The sequence below is a fragment of the Felis catus genome, chromosome A1 (assembly GCF_018350175.1).
Source record: "Felis catus isolate Fca126 chromosome A1, F.catus_Fca126_mat1.0, whole genome shotgun sequence".
Taxonomy (NCBI): domain Eukaryota; kingdom Metazoa; phylum Chordata; class Mammalia; order Carnivora; family Felidae; genus Felis; species Felis catus.
In genome coordinates this window covers 114,161,753-114,182,703 of record NC_058368.1, presented here as the reverse complement: position 1 = coordinate 114,182,703, position 20,951 = coordinate 114,161,753, and the positions used below count along the sequence as shown (strand labels likewise).

The 20,951-nt window shown below is 37.9% G+C and overlaps 1 protein-coding gene across 5 annotated transcripts in view; it reads right to left on the bottom strand.

Moving 5' to 3' along the window:
• Positions 1-20,508, bottom strand: part of PKD2L2 (polycystin 2 like 2, transient receptor potential cation channel) — a 43,536-nt gene extending 23,028 nt beyond the window's left edge. Inside the window, exons 1-8 of one of the 5 annotated variants that reach the window (XM_006927625.5) lie at positions 20,358-20,508; positions 19,511-19,612; positions 17,802-17,935; positions 15,958-16,214; positions 12,814-13,035; positions 8,798-9,026; positions 6,972-7,142; positions 6,503-6,684 (exon numbers count right to left, since the gene is read on the bottom strand). In XM_006927625.5, coding sequence (XP_006927687.3) covers positions 6,503-6,684; positions 6,972-7,142; positions 8,798-9,026; positions 12,814-13,035; positions 15,958-16,214; positions 17,802-17,935; positions 19,511-19,612; positions 20,358-20,388 — 1,328 coding nt within the window. In that variant the 5' untranslated portion in view covers positions 20,389-20,508. Of the gene's footprint in view, positions 1-6,502; positions 6,685-6,971; positions 7,143-8,797; positions 9,027-12,813; positions 13,036-15,957; positions 16,215-17,801; positions 17,936-19,510 lie in introns of all 5 variants that reach the window. The other 4 variants (XM_045059398.1, XM_045059396.1, XM_045059403.1 and 1 more) reach the window with 4 other exon arrangements.
• Positions 20,509-20,951: the final 443 nt, after the last annotated feature.

The following is a 20,951-nucleotide window of genomic DNA, read 5'->3' as shown; positions in this document are numbered from 1 at the left end:
ACTTCTAATTAATTAACATTAATATATCCATCTGTACCAGAAATATCAGATTTAACCTAAATTCCAAAGTAGGTCAGTGGGTCAGTAGATTATTAGGTTAGAAAAAAGATTTACTGTAGTTTCCATTTCTTAAACTCAGGTTCCTGAGTTGGTCATCTTAAATTAATAATTTAAAGATTATTAATAATTAGATGAAATTAAAATTTTTTCTTTGATTTATGTGAACAGTACATAGGAAAATGGTCTCTGTTACTCCTGTTTTGTAACAGTAGCATGTTATTTTATTAGTCATATTTTGTTTTCTGGAATGGATAACATGTATTTTATATTCCTTATGTAAAGCCAGGGCTCTAACATTGGACAGTTAAAAAGAAAAAGGCAGTGCGCCAATTTTTCTGATTATAGTAATAATGCATGTTCATGGGAGAAATTTTAGAAAGTATTAAAGAAAAAGTTTTTAAAATTCATAAGCTGGTTAGGAATAATGGCAGTTGATACTTTGGGCTTATTTGGATTTATGGTTGATGTATTTTGATGTATTTTGTATGGTTTCATGTATTTTGTTACTGCTGTTGGATGCTTAAAATGAGTTATTTATTTTAAGGGGAAGCCTGGATGGAATTTTTAATAGTATGTAGGTACTTTGCATGATTGGTTAGTCAGTCAAAAGGAAGAAGGCTTCTTGTTTCTGGTTGTTGCTGCCAAGCATGTAAAGGGAGCATACAGTTATATACAATGAAGGAAGAAAATGTACTCAAAGAAATAGGCTACTTGGAGTCTCAGGACTCAAGAGTTACCTGGAATTTCATCCCCCGTACCTAAGAGATGATTAAATCATAATTAAAGTATTTATTCAGCTTTAATACTGGTTTATAATGCTCTTCTACACAAACTAGAAAAAGAAAAGCTGAATTAGAAGGAGGCCAAAGTTCTGTTTTAGTGTTTCAAACTTGATCTTTTATCCTTGAGTTGGATTTATAGGAGTAAAGATAAGCTAAGGGCACCATTTCTCCTTTCCAGAAATTAGCTCGTTAACTAAAGCTTCCATTCAGCCTTTCTCTGTTAGGAAAGTGACAGAGTGTTCTGTAAATACAGGGTACCTGTGCTCTGTAAATAATGTGAATAACAAAACCCTAACCAATTTGCTGAATGGTGATAATCACAAAGGAACTGGAGACTTCAAATACAATGTCATTGTAATTTCCCCCTCTCAATTGGAGTTTAGTTTAGTTGGTATCTTTCAGTCCCCGCAAGCTAAAAGGAACACCATGACTGCTTAGTATACAAGGTTATATCAAATGAAAATACTGTTTTGTAGCTTCCTGATACCCCTGGTAACTTTCTAGATTTCTCTCTTATAAATTAAAATAGCTAACAGACTCTTCCATAGTAAGATAACATTGTGGTTAATATGACTTCCCAGTCTCTCACTTGGAGAGATTGCATATTTAGCTATTCCTCAGCATTTTCCAAATATTGCCTCTAGTCAACGGTCTGTCTTCTGTAACTCAGGTTAAACATATTGGGCCTTCTCATTCTAGCTTTCATATCTCATACCTTCTCCACCCACTTTTTGTATCTCTAGGCCTCATTTGCAGTAATTTTTGCTGGCCTATTTTTCACTTTACTCCTCCTCTCTTCATCTCTTGTTTGCTGTCAAACCTGTCAACTAGGTTTTTAATCTCAGTTACTATAATTTGCAGTTGTAGAATTCTATTTTTGATACTCTTTCAAATATGTCACTTTTTATACTGTTCTGTTCTCCAAAGATATTTTCTGGCTTGTGTTTTATTTCTCTAAATATAAGAAGTATTGTGTGATTATTCCATTATCTGAAGTCTATTGTCTGTTGTATCTGTTGGTTCTGGCTTCTGACTTTTCCTGCATCTGTACCAGGTTACTTTTCACTATGGGCAGTAAGTTATGTTTGAAAAATTGCTTGTAGAAGTAATTTGAGACTTAGGATGCATATACCTTTCTCCAGGGTGGTTTTTTGTTTGTGGGTGCCCATACACACAGGCATTCTAGCCCGGGGCCATCTTAATCCAAGTTCAAGACATAAAGTTCCCAGAATATCTAGGTGATCATGACAGATTGATTCACCTTTAACATGAAGCTCCCTGCCTGATGTGCAGAGAGGTTACCAGACAATCCCTGGCTACCCTATCCTGCCCCTGCACCTTCATACAAGCCCCAGACTTTGCCTTCTGTCTCCTTCTCCCTGAGAGGTGGCCAGAAATACAGTTCATTAACTATTTCTTCTGGATTATCAAAATGCCTTGATGATGGAGGGTTTGAAGAAGGGTTAGGGAAGGTGATACGATAACTGAAAAACACTGAAGAAGAAAAAAAAACCAACTACTAGGAATATGTCTCCCCACCTAGACAACAATCACATAGGCAGAATTTGTCTGATGTAACTACTTTGGAACTCTGGGTCTATTTATGGCTTACAACTTCCAGGGGAAGGCTTAGCCAACTTTGGTCAATTTCAACTTTTGGTTTGTCAGAAGCTACCCACCTCCCACCCCCACCCCCCAGCCAATGGCAGGCAGCCATGCTTTTCTGGAACAGCTTGTATGCAACCTGTGGGAGCCAGGGTAGGCAATCAGGACCCTCAGGGATCTGTGTTTAGATTGCTGATTGCTCCTTCTGATCACACGGGTGCAGACAGAGATGCGCATGTTCCCCTGTCTGTTTCAAGTCTCTCTGCCTCTTGCTGAAGCAGTATCCTTGGGATTACAGGGCTAGTGCCCTCCCTTCCCCCTTCAATTTCTCTTTTTCCCCTTTTGGGAGCCAGGCATTGAAGACATTCAAAAGCAACAACATATACAGAGGAAATTAGAAAGTCACCACGTTTGCCCATGGAAAGGTGCAGGCTCAGTAAAGACCTGAGAAGACCTTTGCACCTCAGGATAGTTCTCAGCACAGAAACAGTATCCAATAAACAACAACAACAAACCCCCAAACAGGAAACCCTGGTGAAGAGCAAGAGTCTCATTTCCAGGGTTATCACATTATTACATTCAAATATTCATTTTTCAACAAAAACAAGAAAAGACAGGACATAAAAGAAGCAGGGAAGTGTGACCCAATCAAAGGAAGAAAATTCACCAACAGAAACTATTCCTGAGAAAGACCAGATGGCAGACCTAGTAGACAAAGACTTTAAAACAAACCTTTTTAAAGATGCTCAAAGAATTAAAAGACATGGAGAAAGTCAAGAAAATAATTTATGAACAAAATGGAAGTACCTATAAAGATATAGAAAATCTCAAAGAAACCAAGAAGAAATTATAGAAATGAAAAATACAATAACTGAAATGAAAATTCACTGGAGGGATTAAGAGGCAGATTTGAGCATGCAGAAGAAAAAAAAATCAGTGAACCTAAAATAAGATGATTGAAATGACCAAGTCTGAGGAACAGAAAGGAAAAAGATTGAAGAAAAGTGAACAGAGCCTGTGGAACACCATCAAGAGACCAACATAAGAACATGAAAAGATTCTCCCTATCACTAACCATTAGGGAAATGCAAATCACAACCACAATGAGATGTCATGTCACACCCATTAGGATGGCTACCATTAAAAAAAGAAGAAGAAGAAAAGAAAGGAAAGAAAAACAGTCCAGAAAATAACAAGTGTTGACGAGGATGTGGGGGAACACACCCTTGTGCACTGTTGGTGGGAACGTAAATGGCGCAGCCACTGTAGAAAGCAGCATGGCAGTTCCTCACAAAAATTCAGAATAGAATCACCATATGATCCAGCAATTCCACCTCTGGGTGTATACCAAAAAGAATTGAAAGCAGTCTTGGGGCACCTGAGTGGCTCAGTTTGTTAAGCGTTTGACTTCGGCTCAGGTCATGATCTCATGGTTTGTGAGTTTGAGCCTGGCATCGAGCTCGGTGCTGACAGCTCAGAGCCTGGAGCCTGCTTCGGATTCTGTGTCTCCCTCTCTCTCTGCCCTTCCCCTGCTCGTGCTCTGTCTCTGTCTGTCTCTCCCTCAGAAATAAAATAAACATTCAAAAAAAATTTTTTTAAAGAAAGCAGTCTTTTTTTTTTTAATTTTTTTAACGTTTATTTATTTTTGAGACAGGGAGACACAGCATGAATGGGGGAGGTCAGAGAGAGAGGGAGACACAGAATCCGAAACAGGCTCCAGGCTCTGAGCTGTCAGCACAGAGCCCAACGCGGGGTTTGAACTCACGACCGCAAGATCATGACCTGAGCCAAAGTCGGACGCTTAACTGACTGAGTCACCCAGGCGCCCCGAAAGAAAGCAGTCTTGATGAGAGATTTATACACCCATGTTCATAGCAGGATGATTCACATTATCTAAGACTTAGAAGAAGTCCAGATGTCCGTCAGGAGATTAATGGATAATCAAAATGTGGTTTAGGGGAGGCTGGGTGGCTCAGTCTGTTAAGTGTCTGACTTCATATTGGGTCATGGTGTCACAGTTTGTGAGTTTGATCGCAGCATCAGGCTCTGTGCTGAAAACTCAGGGCCTGGGGCCTGCTTGGGATTCTGTGTCTCCCTCTCTTCCTGCCCTTACGGTGCTCATGCTCTATCTCTCTCTCCCTAAAATAAACATTAATTTTTTTAATGTGGTTTATACATAGAATGGAATATTATTCAGCCTTAAAAAGGGAGGAAATTCTGACATACTGCACAACATTGATGAATCTTGAAGACATGCTAAGCAAAATCTGTCACAAAAAGATAAATACTGTGCGATACAGTAAGTACCTAGAGTTATCAAAATCATAGAGACAAAAAGTAGAATGGTGGTTGCCAGGGGCTGGAGGAGGGGAGAAGTGGAGAATTCTTGATTAATGAGCATAGTTTCAGTTTTAGAAGAGGAAAAGAGTTCTGGAGATGCATGGTGCTGATAGTTGCACAATATCAATGTATTTAATCTCATTGAATTGTACACTTAGAAATGGTTAAGATGGGAAATTTTAGGTATGTATTACCACAATAAAAAAAAAATCCTTATCAGCTTAACAGAACAGGAGGGCAAAAGAAGCCTTGGATGCTGAGCTTACTTCTCTGGGTTCTTGCCTTTTGATTTTGGTCCACTTTTTACTCTCTTTTTTTGTTAGTTCTTTAGTGCTATCTATATTTCATCTAGCTTTTTAAATTGTCCTGAAGAGGAGGTTGATCTCAATAACCTAGCACTTCATTACCAAAAGCAGAAGTGTCTTCATTAATGCATTCCAAAGTTGTCTACCTGTTTATGCTGAGCCTTATACTTCTTTTCTTTCCCACTCTCTAGGGTAAGAACAATTTCCAAGTTCTGTAAATTACTACATTTATAATTGATGTCCAGTACCACTAAGTTTTATTATTAAGTAACACTTGAATTAAAATCCTAGGAAAGGACCGAGAAGTTGTTGGAACTGCAAGCCTAATTCACTCAAGAGAAAGCTAATTAGGCTTCTCAAATTATAGGCTGTTTGACATTGGAAGGGATCATTGGGAGTAGTAACTTAATCCAGTTCCTTCATTTGCAGATAAAGAAATAAAGGTCTAGAAAAGTTGAAGAGCTAAGTGGCAGAATTCAAAAGTAGAATTATATCCTCTGGGTTCCTAGTTCATTCTTCTTTTCACTACTGATAAATGAAATTTCATATAAATGCCACTTCAAATATTTCCATGCGGATGGTAAAAAGAGGGCAATCTAGAACATTTCTTTACACCAAAGTTTTCCCAAAATCAAATAAAAGGGCATGAACAAATAAGTTTGGAGAATTCATAACTAAAGTTAAGAAAGTTATTACAGTTTTTCTTAGAGCCATCTGTTAATATGCACTACAAATTTCCAACAGAGTGATGCAAAATTTCCCAAACTTACTTAAATATGAAGCCATTTCCCCCCAATCTTGGTCTAAATTACACAGAACATATTTTGAGAACTGATATTTTAGACTATCATAATTTTCTTACACACCCAGAACTTATTTTGCATACCCAGAAAGGAGAGTAAATTTATTTAAATTACTCAGTTAAAAAGAAAAAAACCCTGAAAACTTTGCTAAGGATTCTAACTGATCAGTTCTATAAGTTTGTTGTCTAATTGCTTTATTTGTCTAAAAATATTTTTAAAACACAGCTTTGCCAGATCAGCAAAGGATAATCAGATCAGTATCAATAAAAGGATCCTAAAGATGGAGCTCTTAAAGGAAAACATTTAAGCTTGCTTTTCCCCAGAGAATAAATTATTACAGAGACACAGAAGCCAATTTCTGTTATATTTAACACTCCCCATGAAAGTGAAAAATTATCTTTCTAATTTGACCTTGTAATATTTAAAAAATGGACTGCACCATCCATTTGGATCTTCTAATGCTAAACACTACTTTGAGTGTGACAGGTATTTTGCCATCGTTGAAAATATAAAACCAAGTTTAAATTTGTTAAAATGTATGTTACTACTTATCATAGGCCTTCCTTATAAACTAGTAAATAGAACTATATTTGTGCTAACAGCTTACATGGCATTTTGAAAAGTGGAAAAGTCGTCAACTTGTGATCCAAAAACAAGAAATCCTAACTGAGCATAAGCAAAGAATATTATAAAAAACATGATGGCAAATCCTACTATGTCTTTGAGACAGCGGGACAAGGTTGTTGACAGCTGAGACATTGTCTTATTAAAGCTTATGAATTTGAATATCTGAAAAAGAACAAAGTTAATTGAAATAGAAGAATATTCAGTATCACAATTACTTAGAGTAAGTTAAATTAATTTCAGAAAAAAATTGCTTCAAATTAAAGGAAGTGCTTAATGATAGGAGTGTTTGAGGATTAGCCCACAATCATTCCAAGACAAAACTACTTTTATAATTACTTTATAGTTAAGAAAATCCTTTTGCTTTTTCATAACGTTGCAGCTTCAGTTCCCATTTTGCTAATAAAAGATATGTCTAATCTGCTGTATTTAATATAATAAAATATAAATACCTTTATCCATGCAAAAAAGATGGTAATAGCAATTATATTGTTGTAATAAATGTACCAGTATGCAAGAAAATAGAAGTCTGAATATTTTTCAGTGTTTTTTAACAGGTCTTCAAGTAAGAGAAAAATTTGTATATTACAGTATATGTTGAAGGAAACGGCCACAAAACACAACTAAATGGAAAAATAAGAAAGGTAAAATTAGGGACGGTTTCTACCTCTAAATCTGCAGCCTATGAGCAGACAAAGGAGCAAGTTCATCAAAAGTTTGATAAAAATGGAGGGAGAAATAAGACGTAGGCTTTTACATGAATGAAAGTAAGCCTTGGGGCGCCTGGGTGGCGCAGTCGGTTAAGCGTCCGACTTCAGCCAGGTCACGATCTCGCGGTCCGTGAGTTCGAGCCCCGCGTCAGGCTCTGGGCTGATGGCTCAGAGCCTGGAGCCTGTTTCCAATTCTGTGTCTCCCTCTCTCTCTGCCCCTCCCCCGTTCATGCTCTGTCTCTCTCTGTCCCAAAAATAAATAAACGTTGAAAAAAAAATTAAAAAAAAAAGAAAGTAAGCCTCAACTTACAGAAGTTTAAAATAGCATAATGATCACAAAAGTAGAAAAATACTTATCACCTGACCATCCTAAACTATCTGCTTGTTTCTTTGAGTTATAAAACACAAATGTATAAAATGATTATGTTATTCTGACTAGGCTGTGTTTGTGCTCCATGTAACTACGTGATACCAAGAAGTTTATATTTTATTATTTATTTATTTATTTATTATTTATAATTCCAGGGTAGTTAACATACATTGTTATGTTAGTTTCAGGTGTACAGTGTAGCAGCTCAACACTTCCATACACATGATATGTAAAAGTTTAATATTTTTCTACCACCTAATACTAGAAGAAATATTTTACAGTAACACAAAAATAAGCCTTTTGAGAGCCTCTGACAACTCTTCCAGAAGAGGATTTCAGAACCAGGTTACCTCAAGTATCACAGCTTTAGAATGGTCATGAAAATCTTCCTTTGAACCTTTGCCTGAAATGCTCAGATAGTGAATCATTCAATGTTACGCTGTATAGTAAATTTTATCGGGGATAGTAGAGAAGTAGGTGGCTCATTATCTGACTCTGAGACCCTTTTAATCTGCTTTTGGGAAAAAAGGCTTATATTCTGGATTAGCTATAACTAAGGGTCAATAAGGGTGAAAGATCACGTTGTGTAAGCCAGAAATATTTGTTCACTGTTCCTAAGACCAATTGCTTACCATCTGTCCCACCCTGCCTATGTATCTGTGTTTATTTTAATATGTTCCAGTGGTGAGAACGGACAGTTTTTGGAATTCCTTTCAGAGATTATCTCGCCCTTCCTGGTGTTCTCTGTGCCCACAAGCTACCCTCTGGCTGCTCACTCCCTTCTTCCCCTCTTCCAGGATCTGCCTAGGCTTGATTTTGCATATTTTTTCAAAATTGTGAGGAGGAAAGCAGATTGAGGCAACATAGGAGAGTACATGTCCAAAAATAACCATGATTTTCAACATGAGGCCCTATAAGAAACACATGTTTGAGTCGGGGAGGGAGACCTCTTGTGCACTTTAAATCATAATACCTATAGAATCACCTATTCTAAGTTTATGCTGGCCTCTCAAGGACTAAATCAGGAAAGAAAGAGACTTCATCTTTTTGGTGGCACACCATTAGTATGCACTATGACAGTTCGTTTTATGATTGATACTTGCAGCTTTTGAAGGAAGTTCCAGATGAGTAGAAAACCTCCTTACTTGGTAGATTCAGATGTGATTCCCTTGAACAATACATATGAATATATACTTACCACCAAAAGTAGTAATTCTAGCCAGTTCCAAACACTTTTGAAATAGGCAGACTTAAATTCTCTTATTTTTTGAGCTTCTTGTGTTGTGAAGACAATAAGAAAAATACAAAATGTGATTTCACAGGAAGCAATAATATAATCATAGTGGCTAACATATCTGAGGAGCTTCACAGAGTAAAACTGCCATGAAGTAATGATTCCTCCAGTTGCAGGGAATTCTGCCACCAATCTGTAAAATTAGGTTAGCGGAAGTCACTGTGTATTTATTTCAAGCATTTGTTTTTCAGTACCTAACTCATTGTGAAGTTTCTAATTAGTGATGATGTGTACTTTAAGAATCAGTTATTTTGTACAAAATATGTTTTCTTAGACTCATGTGTTCAACTTAAATTCTAGTGGATTTGCCTATTTTTTTTTAATGTTTATTTATTTTTGAGACAGAGTGTGAGCAGGGGAGGGGCAGAGACAGGGTGACATAGGATCCAAAATGGGCTCTGTGCTGACAGCAGACAGCCTGATGTGGGACTTGAATTCATGAACCAGGAGATCATGACCTGAGCCGAAGTCAGATGCTTAACTGACTGAGCCACCCAGGTGCCCCAGATTTACTTATTTTTTAATGGCTCCACTTTTTTGTATTCTGAATATTCACAGTGGTCAGAGACCAACACAGTGGAGAAAGTAAGATGTGATTATAGGCAGACATTCTTCCTATTTTGTGCTCAGATTGTTTGGTTATAACTGGGAATACTATTTTATCTCCACAGGACAATGAGATGATGTTCAAGAAAATAGTACATGGTTAGTTACTGTTATTTATTTATCCCACCAAAATGCATAATTCTTGATTATTTCAGAGAAGGAAAATACACTCTCCCCCTTTAGATTAGCAGAGACACTTCTTGCTTCTAAATGTTAAGCTTATACATTCTACTTAAAACAAATGTATTCTGTTTGCTTTATACACAGGATGTTGGATACAGGGATCTATATGCAAACAGAAGTATAAAAATTAATTCCACCACTAAATAAAAATATTTGACGTTGTTCACAGTATTTCTAGTGTTCTCTACAACTTTAGATAGCTAAGAATTGGCAGTAATTTAAAGAACGAGTATCTCTATCACAATGTAATTTTCCCACTTAGAAATATTAGCAAATATTATTGGGACTGGAATAAGGTGCTGCAAAAAATATGTAAATAAATAAAACCAGTTAAATAGAAAACAGAACTGTTTAAAACTGTTTCACCTTGCACATAGTAGGTGCACAGCATCGAATAAGTGAGTGAAGTGAAACAAACCCAATATTTTGATCTGACGCGTACACTAATAAGGGAAAAAAGGAACTGTATTCTGTTTAGTTTGCCAGATGTGTTTGCAAAAAGGAAAGTAAATGAATAAGGTCTTGACTTAAGTAATGTGCTCCCCTACAACTACTGATTAGATATACTACCAGTTTAAAGTTTCAAAATCTGCTGGTTTTAAAAAGTAACATTTTATTTTATTTTATTTTTAATGTTTATTTTTGAGAGAGAGCACTAGCTGGAGAGGGGCAGAGAGAGACAGAGAGACAGAGACAGAGGATCCAAAGTAGGCTCTGTGCTGATAGCAGAGAGCCCTACGTGGGGCTCAGACTCACAAACCACGAGATCATGACCTGAGCCGAAGTCTGATACTTAACCAACTGGGCCATCCAGTCCCCCCTAAAAAGTAACATTTTAAAAGGTAACACAGAATAAGCATAAAACCCACAGACAGGAAATCTGGACTTAGTCTAGGGGTAACAAGGAGTTCTTTGTATGATTTTAGGCCAGTTATCCCAATGTTTCTCCTCTTATTTAAGGCATACAAATGACTTGTCCTCTTTATCCTGATCAGGACTATTGGAAAGAGTGATTAATGCTGGTAAAAGCTCTGATTTTCTGAAAAAAAGAGAAAAAAGCTATAAAATAAGTGGTGTAATATCCATTGGCTACTTAAGAGAATTCATTTATTTTATTCATTTTGTACAGGGTTTATTCTATTTTATTTTCTTATTATTTTTTTAAAGTTTATTTTTATTTCTGAGAGAGATTGAGAGCAAGAGAGAGTGGGGAAGTGGCAGAGAGAGAAGGAGAGAGAGAATCCCAAGCAGGCTCTGTGTTATCAGCCTGAACCCAAAGCGCTATCAGTGCAGAGCCTGATGCAGGGTCCAATCTCCCGAACCATGAGATCATGACCTGAGCCAAGATCAAGAATCAGATGCTTAACCAGCTGAGCCACCCAGGAGCCCCTATTTTGTATAGATTTTAAAGTCCAAGGCTGTGTTTCACTGTCACTGTTGCACAAGGCCAAATCCTCTAATCAGAGTAGACACCGAGTCCATATTTCATTCAGAGTAAAAATGTAAAACTCATGAGAGAGAAGTGGCTCACTGAGATTTTTGTGGACACTACTTTTTGCTTTTCGAGCAGTCATTATCCCAGTCCTCCTTTCTACAGAACCCCTACTGTATTAGGCATCCACCATTCCCAGATCACTCAGAGAAAGTGGATTCAATCCCCAGGCAGATCCAATCATGGCAATCCTATTTCCTTTGCCAGTGTTTGGTTCTATAACACAGGCCTAAAGCCAATTAGCATGGTCCAGGTTAGGCAAATGACCTAAGGTCATCAGACTGATGGAGATAATTTTTTCTCTTTAGATAGTTTTGTCTCTTCCCACAATCTCTTCCTTCTCTTTCTCTTCCTCCTCTTCCTCCTATGGGAATGTCTCTCATCATCCTCCTGGGTCTAAGTTAGCCCAGGTATGTATGTCCGTATCGTGCAATGGACAGAAATGCAAGAGAGCAAGTTTTAATGTGCAAACTCATTTCAAACTTCTGCTTGTATCCTATCTGCTCCCATGCCAAGTCACAAAGATGAGCCCAGGTTAGGAGCCAGGGAAGTGCACCCCTCCCTGAGTGGCAGGGCACCGTGAGGTTATATGGCAGAGATGTGAAGAACTGGGGCCATTTTTGCAAGGTCACCACAGGCTCTAGCCATTTCTAGGATGCTGGGTACTGATATATATTGTTTGAAATTTAAATTGTTCATTCTCGAGACAAGAATTCATACCTTACTAAAGAAGCTCATTCTGAAAGCAAATCAACGGATCTGAATGATCTGATTTAGAGGAAGTAATCAAGACTAAATGTTAGATCTGTGCAGCTGCAGAATGACAAGAAATAAGACTATGTGTTCTTAATATAAAACTGACATATTGTATGTAATTCTCCATGTTCTTGAATATCTTCCAAAACAATGAAACAATGAATATGATGTTGCTTTACCACATTTTTCATTATTGGCATAAGTTCATTGTATTTATTTTGAGGCCTATGATTTTAATCTCAGCAAACACACAAACTGGAAACCCTAACAAGGGCTCTGGATGCTATTTATTTTATTAATTAATTCATTTATTAATTATTTAAAATGTTTTTAATGTTTATTTATTTTTGAGAGACAGAGAAACATACAGAGTGCCAGTGAGAGGGACAGTGAGAGAGAGGGAGACACAGAATGTGAAGCAGGCTCCAGGCTCTGAGCTGTCAGCACAGAGCCCGATGAAGGGCCTGAACTCACAAACCCTGGGATCATGACCTGAGCTGAAGTCGGATGCTTAAACTGACTGAGCCACCCAGGTATTCCTTCATTTATTTTTTAAGGAGGCTCCATGCCCTGAACTCCATGGGTCCTGAACTCAAGACCCTGAGAAAAAGAATCTCATGCTCCACTGACTGAGCCAGCCAGGCACCCCTCTGGAGGCTTTAAAAAAAAAAAAAGTTACAGACAGGGAGGGAGCCAAACCATAAGAGACTCTTAAGGACTGAGAACAAACTGAGGGTTGATGGGGGGTGAGGGAGAGGGAAATTGGGTGATGGGCATGGAGGAGGGCACTTGTTAGGATGAGCACTGGGTGTTGTATGGAAACAAATTTGACAATAAATTATATTTTAAAAAACCCAATATACTACGGTTTTGAGTCACTTACCTGATGATGCAAAACAGGTTTACGTTAGCATTGTATAATGAAAAATCAATGAAAATAACTCTGGTCCCTCTTGTGATCCAGCTGTCGAGTTGAAGGTTAATGAACTTGTTTTTTGTGTCAGATTTTGATTTTGATAAAGTGAAAATAAATCCCCCATTTCGGTAAACACCAACAAATCCCCAGTGCCAAGGGGAGCTACTATTAGGAGTAGAGTACTTCCATCTATTAGGTATAAAAAGAATAATGGAGAGATGAGAAAGCCTGACTGAAGTATATGCATAAGCTAACCTTAAAAAAAAAAGCAGTATTAAGTATCACAGTAATTTTGAAGCAAGACAATGAGTTAAGGATTAAGATTTAATATAGTTTTTAAAGTTTATTTATTTATTTAGAGAGAGTGAGGGAGGGGTAGAGAGAGGCAGAGAGAGAATCTCAAGTAGGCTCTGTGCTGCCAACGTGGACGCTGACACGGGGCTCAAACCGACAAATGGTGAGATCATGACTTGACCTGAAGTTGGACGCTTAACCTACTGAGCCATCCAGGTGCCCCAAGATTTAATATGTTTTCACTTTTTGGTGTGTATTGTGGGCAACACACTGGATTAGATGCTGTGAGAAAAGTTTTTTTAAAAAAATCCGTCTGTTGCCTCAGGGAACTTAAAATCGAGAGAACAATGATTTTTTTTTCTTTCATACACGTCTCTGTTGTCTTATGAGATCTTTAGGCTTTTTGTAGGACAGGAATATCAAGGGCTGTGATTTGGAAATATCTATTTCAGTATGGTAAAAGTGGGGCTTCATAGTCTGTCTTCTACAGGTCATGTACCATTTATAAATGTCAATAAAGAAGAGCTTTGTTACAATGTCTATATTGTTATAATGAAAGCTCATAAATCAGAGTAAAATGAGCGTACCTAAATTGTTTCCATCCTTCCTACTTTTAACTTAATTATGCGATTTCAAAACATAAAGCCTTAACTCCTCATTTCAGTCCCTGTTCAGTTTCCTCAAACAGATTTGAAGGATTATCTGAAGATGCACTGCTTCAACTCGTTTTTCTATCAATAATACTACGTTTGTTTCCAGGAGGAGGGATAAGTGGTATCACTGAGAAAAAATACTCAGACTTAATGACAATTTCATTGTTGTATTTTCCAGTGTTTTCCACATGGTTGTTAAAATGAAACAAGAACATTTATTATACCAACCTTCTCCTACTTCCAATTTTTATGATGTTTTTAATTAGTGAATGTTTCATTTTAGATGGACAAACAAGCACACATTGATTATTAATTTGGTTATTAGGGAATGATAAGTATTACGATTCCAAATCTGTAGTGTTAATTTTGGTATTTAAATTACTTGTAGTTGTTATGAGAATTTGGAATATTAGAATACCTAACAGATTAGTTTTCAGATTCCAGTTTAAAATGTGCAATTGGGTAATTGATTTATTTTGTAATTTTTCATTGAAAGAGAAGCAGTGTATAGTACTGTAATATTTAAGGTGTTGTGTCAGCATACTTATGCGTTTATTAGATTTATAAGAATTATACATTGCTATCCTATAGTATAGCCAAAAACTTAAACAAAGGAAAAACAAATCAACAAAAACCACAATGCAATGATTAATCTTGGGGCTATAGGAGAGGTTGTTGAACAAAAGAAATTTTAATCACTGTTCATATTTATAATATGAATCATTAATGGACTTGTTATCAACTTGTTAATTGAATTGTTAATCGACTCATGATTAACAAAAGTTATGATTTAACTACAGGCTAAGAAAAGTGTGTGTTGAGGGAGAGACACATGACAGACGACTTTCATGACAGAGATGGTAGGTACATAAAACTGTAAAATCAAGTAATAGCAGTATAAAGCGCATTATTTAGAAATAGGATGTACAGGGGTGCCAGGGTGGCTCAGTCGGTCAAGCATCAGGCTCTTGATTTTGGCTCAGGTTACGATCTCGTGGCTCGTGAGTTCAAGCCACATATTGGGCTCAGCACTGATAGTGTGGAGCCTGTTTGGGATTCTGTCTGCCTCTCTCTCTGTCCCTCTCCCACTTGTGCGCGCTCTCTCTCTCTCTCTCTCTCTCTCTCTCTCTCTCTCTCTCTCTCTCTCAAAAGAAATAAATGAACTTACAAGAAATAGGAAGTATATACCAAAAGAAACAACTAAAAGAGCTAAAAGGGGCTGCTTCTGAAGAACTGTGAATAGGAAAGGGTGGATATTTGTATTTGTAACATTTTGATAAGTATTAAATTAAAAAACTTGTTCTCTGCCCCCTATGATTTTCATAGGATCCTAAAAGCAATGATACCAGCAGTTTCTCTATTGAGGGGAGGAAATGTCAGTGGCTTTGGGTTTCATGTTTTCAGTACAGACAGAATTAGCCTCAGCCAATTTGGAGAACCCTGCTAGAATACCTTTGGGAAGGCGTCATCAGATGCGGTGCCGCCACGGCATAACTGCTCCTTTTCAGCGTTGGCAATAACGGAAGATATTGCTGAAGTCAGCCAGAGTGAGAAAGGAGGGAAGCGGCGGAGCACACTTAAGACACTCCCTGGGGTCCCAAGAAGCATTTGGCATGGGTCTGAGGGAGTCTGGTCAGAGACTGAAAAGCTGAGTATTGTAAAAGCGTAGACAGATTCCTTACCCTGTGTCCGGAACGACTTAGCACTTCATATACCCGAGTTAGAAAAAAAGAATACTCTCTTATATCCTTTGGTAAACAAAATAACAGGTTCACTCTTACGTTTCTTTTTTTATTAAATTTTTTAAAAAAGTTCATTTATTTATTTTAAGAGAGAGAGAGCAAGTAGGGGAGGGGCAGGGAGAATCCTAAGCAGGCTCCTCACTGTCAGCACAGAGCCCGATGCAGGGTTCGAACTCATGAACTGTGAGATCTCGACCTGAACTGAACCCAGGAGTTGGGCGTTTAACCAACTGAGCCACTCAGGCACCCCCACTCTTACATTTCTAAACACTGCTCCTCTGAGTCTTCCTCTGGTACGATTATTGAAATAGTCTCCTTACCTGCCAGACCTTTGTTGGTTTATTTGTAAAATATACCTATTTTTGCAGTTTTTAAAAGGTACAAAGGCAAGAGGCTAGAAAAAGTTACATATAACTACTTACTCAGTTTCCTGCTTAAGGCCAAAATCAGACGTGTCTTCATTGCTAGAAGTGTATTTGTCATAACATTCACTCATCAAAGACTGAAAGGATGAATAGACCTTGCATGTGTTGTTGCGGACTCTTAGTTGACGGACTCTGGGCACTCCTAAAAGTATGTTCTCATAGTAGATGCGACTGCTGTTCTTTAGATTATACAAAGTCTTGTTCGTGTACCATGCATCCCAGTACAGACCTTCCAAAAGGGGTCCTTCCATAAACTTCATATAGAAAGATAAATGTTATGGGAAAAGTATTTTCATGTCATTTGTATAACAGAATCTACATTTAACATTACCTTAAAAGCATGAGTCAGTGAGTGTATGAGTATGAAAATTATTGACCAAGCCACCATTAACATGAATGGAAATGATGATGTCGAGGAGGATAATGAAGATGGTTAATATTTACTGAGCCCTTAGGTAGTAGGCAATGCTCTAGTTCCTTAGAAATACTAACTCCTTTAATTCCACAACCTTTTACCCTTTCTTATATGAGGGGTACACCAACAATTGTCCCCTAAGAGTATCAATGTCCATAGCCATGTATTCATGGTTGTCATGGCCCTAATTCAGGACTTGCCCTCAGAGTTGTCTGTGTTCCCCTTCCCCACTAACTCCAGTGGTGGCAACTGCCTCTTGGCTCTGCCCTTCTAAGAGATCCCAAACCCAGGGTTCAGTTTTTTCTTTTCTGCCTTTGTTTTCTTTGCCACTGGCCATGCATACTTCAAGACAGTACAATAAAAAAGAAGCAGGGTGATCTCCACTTCTAGTCTCGGGGGAAATTTCCTCTTTCTTTCATATTTCACCTGGTCTATACCAATGACCTCTAATCATCTGCCCTCATCTCACACTTCCCCTCTCCCTCTCAGGAAGTGACCTTGTCTCTTTCATAGGTTTTAGATTCCTAGCATGACATTCATGATTTGACCTCTTGTTCAGTTTATAGTTTGCCCTTTCCACCTCATCTTCTACATGCCTATAATGACAAAGTGCCATATGTAGAATTACTTACAGCACGTACTGTTTATTCTTCCTAGAATGCCCTGTTACTCATCCTTTAAAACTCAACTGAATTGTCATCACCTCTAGAAAACATTCCTATCTCTTCTTTATGTGCCCCAATGTTTGCGACTTGGGATACCTGAAACTTCTGTTCTCTTAATGTGAGCATCTTGCTAAGTTAAATGTGATGTAAAAAACAAGTCTGTTCCAATGTTGATGGAATGGTTCTCTCACATAGTTAAAAACACTATAAAGTTATATTTTACATATGTACTATTTATTTGATTATATACTGTACATTACTGTAATACACACAGTATAGGGCTGCATACCAAAATTATATATATCTCACTTTACAGGCCATGAAAGGATTTTTTTTAAAGTTTATTTTTTTCAGTAATCTCTACACCCAAAGTGGGGCTCGAGCCTAGAACTCCAAGATCAAGAGACACTTGCTCTTCTGACTGAGCCAGCCAGGCGCCCCCATTTAAGGATTTTTTAAGAATAATTTTCACTATACACAACTACAGTTTGATGCGGATCCTAACCCCACATAATGTTTTTCCAAATGCAAAGATAGTGTTAAAAAAAGTATAATTTTTTAAAAGTTATAAAAACTCTATTACACTGAGAGCATAGGTTCTCAATATACACGTACTAATTGGTTGATTCTAAAAGTTTAAATAAATGATATTCATTTTTACTCATTCCTTCAACAAATATGTCTCCAGTGCCTATTACTTGTGCCAAGAGTTTGTTTATGCAATACCATAAGCTACTTCATTCTGTCACATGATACCTTACCTTCCAAAAATCAGTTATGCTGCGAATAGACTTAAAGTTGGTTCTTTCATCACCAGGCACAGAAGTGTCCAAAAATAGAGATGACATAACTTTGTTTAAGTAATACATATGTGGGTTTACCATGCCAAAAGTCACTAAGGAGAAGAATTTTTGTTTACAAATTTGTCTTTAAAAAGTCAGTTTATCAGGATTAAAAGTTAGTTAGATTTTGTTCCCAATCTTGTTTTGAAAATCCAAATTTTGTCTTGACTAATTATAAAAGTAATTTAAAAAATGAAAATAGAAATATACAAAACAGGAAGAAATTTCTTGTCATCTCACTGCTAGAGTTAGGTTTAGCACATATTCTTGAGATTTTTCTGTATGCCTACACATTTATAAAGAAAATAAGTTTATTTTCACAAAAATGAGATCGCATTATGCATAGTCTTCTGCCAGTTAGCTTCTTCTCTATTTTTACAGTAAGCAATATAATGGTAAATAGTTAAAGCTATGGACTTTGAAATCAAACAGATGATTTGAGTCCCATCATAAGGATAATACCTGATAGTTTTGTTATGAGAAGTGAGATAATGCATGTGGAGCACTTAAACCATGTTTTGGCACAAGATAAGAATTTTTAAAACTATTAACTAATATTCATTCTCTCTCTAGGAGTAGGTGGGTAGGTTTTAGAGAAGGGTATAGACTAACTGTGTCTTTTTTTTTTTTTTTTGCTAGAAACCTTTTAGTTTTTACAAGTATCTATCTTCAACATTACTTCGTGGCACATGAGTTTATGCCATGCTTTAATGTTCCATATTATTTCACTGTATATACCAAAATGTTAAACAAATCCTCTGTTGATGAAGATTTAAGTTGCTTTCAATTCTTCCTAATTATAAAAAGGTTTTTTTTATATCTGTGAATAATGGAATTATGATCTTTTATATTTTTCTGTTCCCCAAATGTTGTAATAAGCATTTAAAAACCAGTCTAAGCTGGAGTTGTCTTTTCAATCAAGATTTGACCCAAATTCACTCCAACTATACCAAGGAGTTAACGGATATATAATTGCCAATGTGTAGGCCATGTCAACTTGTGATACGTCTGGCCATTGAGCTTACACCTACTATTTGTTGGGCACTCAAAGGATAAAATACTCCTTAATACTGATTCAGTCAATGCTCTTGACCCACAGACAGGTGAAATGCAGGTTGATATGTTTTCCTAGTCTCCTTATTAAAGATTTGCATTGCTCTATACCTTCTGTGATTGGGCACCAGCATACTTTACTGTTGCGCAACTTTACTATCACACAGCTGTGCAATAGGCCAGGGAAAAGAGCAAAGCAGACAAGACTAACTTCTTTGGCCTCATTTGTAGTTTGACCTATGAAACTGAGATAATGTATCAACATGGTTCTAAAAGACATCATGTGACAATTGCCAACTCAAGGGAATAACTGTACTCAAGAAAGAACTGACAACTAAAAGTAATAACTCAATCAATGCTGACGATGAAAGCTTTTCATTATGTCTGCGACTTAAAGCTTTGCCCTTTAAGAGATGGAAATAGCGTACGTCTAAAGGAATTTAAGATAGGTCTAAAATACGTCAATACTTTTTTTAGAAGTCTTAGTCTGAAAGTCTATGGTAAAGTACACATGTTTTACTTTTCACCTCCACATAACTTCTTAGTTCAGTGTCTTCATCTACATCTGTACTTACATATACATAGGTTTATTAAAAAAATAAAGTAGAGTGACAACTCCTGAAGTGTGGTTCTAATTTCTACTTCCTTTCTGTAATGCAGCTTAGGTTTCGGAGCCCCTGTGAGACATAAAACAAATTTTTTCTTTACATTATTATGTAATTTATAATGTATATAAGTAACCATGATGGAACTGTGTTTTCCACTTTTATTCTGATACACTGTGTGAAGGCAAGCTCCAATTGCTTCTGGTTATTTTTTTTATTCTCACTTTCATGAAGGAGGAATAATTACAACATTCCCATGGGGGTGAGCGGGCAGTCGCTTTATGACTGTACACTAATGAATTTTATAACATGGACGTTTTCTCAATAGTCCCGTCTGAAAGTGAAAAAGCAAAATACAAATAAATAAATAAATAAATAAGAAAGAAAGAAAGAAAGAAAAAAAGAAAAAAAATTCCTCATCTTCACAATCGTTTTCTCTACCGTCTATATTGCTTCCTGGGAAGAATGGATTCCGCTGGAGGGGTAAAGGACTTGGCCTGGGGTTCTACCAAGGTCACGACTCCCCAGACCAATAAAGGACTTTGGAGAAGGGCCTAGCGACGGTATTTGTAAAGCAAGTAACAGCTCTCAGCTCGAGCCTCGGGCAAAGGGCGGGTGCCACCTCCACTCAAGGCTTCAGTTTCCGTCTGTGAAATGGGACCCCTGTCCACCCCGTCTCAAGGGGAGGCTGTGAGGGCTACACGTGCTGGAAGTCCTATCTCTGACATGAATAGATATGGCGCTACATAGTTACTATCAGGGTATGTGTAATTGCCAAATCGGCCCTGCTCCACCACTTCCTAGGATCACCCCTCACCGCCTCGGTGCCACCGTGACGCCTCAGCCATGGCCGACCTGGAAAACGACACCCGTTTGACCTCCCAGGTCTGCCGCGCCTGCGCGTAACTTTTCGACACGCGCCACCTAGCTCCTGCGCCTGCGCAAACCCTCCCGCTTCTCCACCTGCGCAAGCCTTTCTACGAGTGACAAGCGCGCGTGCGCACCGAGGACGCTCTGGAAAGCGGCAGGCTGAGGCGGGGTTAGGAATTGCGGCGCTTTATCTCTGGCGGAGGGGCCGGCTTCTAGGGCAAATCTGGCTTCGGGCCTGGGGTTGGTGGTAAAAGTCGTAGTAATTAATTGTAACGGGCTACTGTTTCTTGAACACCTTTTACATTTATTGGCTTGTTTAGTCTTCACACCCCCCCTTCCTGAAAGGTAGGTATTTTATCCTCATTTTAGGTCTGGAAAAACAGAGGCGCTGAGAGGGTCAGTGACTTACCGAAGTCCACAGGTGGCGGGGTCAGGTGTGCAGGACGCCAGAGCCCGAGTGCCTGACCAGGTGCCCACGCTGCCCCTGCTGCCTGCAGACACCGGTTCTCATGAACCGAGAGCTGCAGCTAGAAGTAGCTCC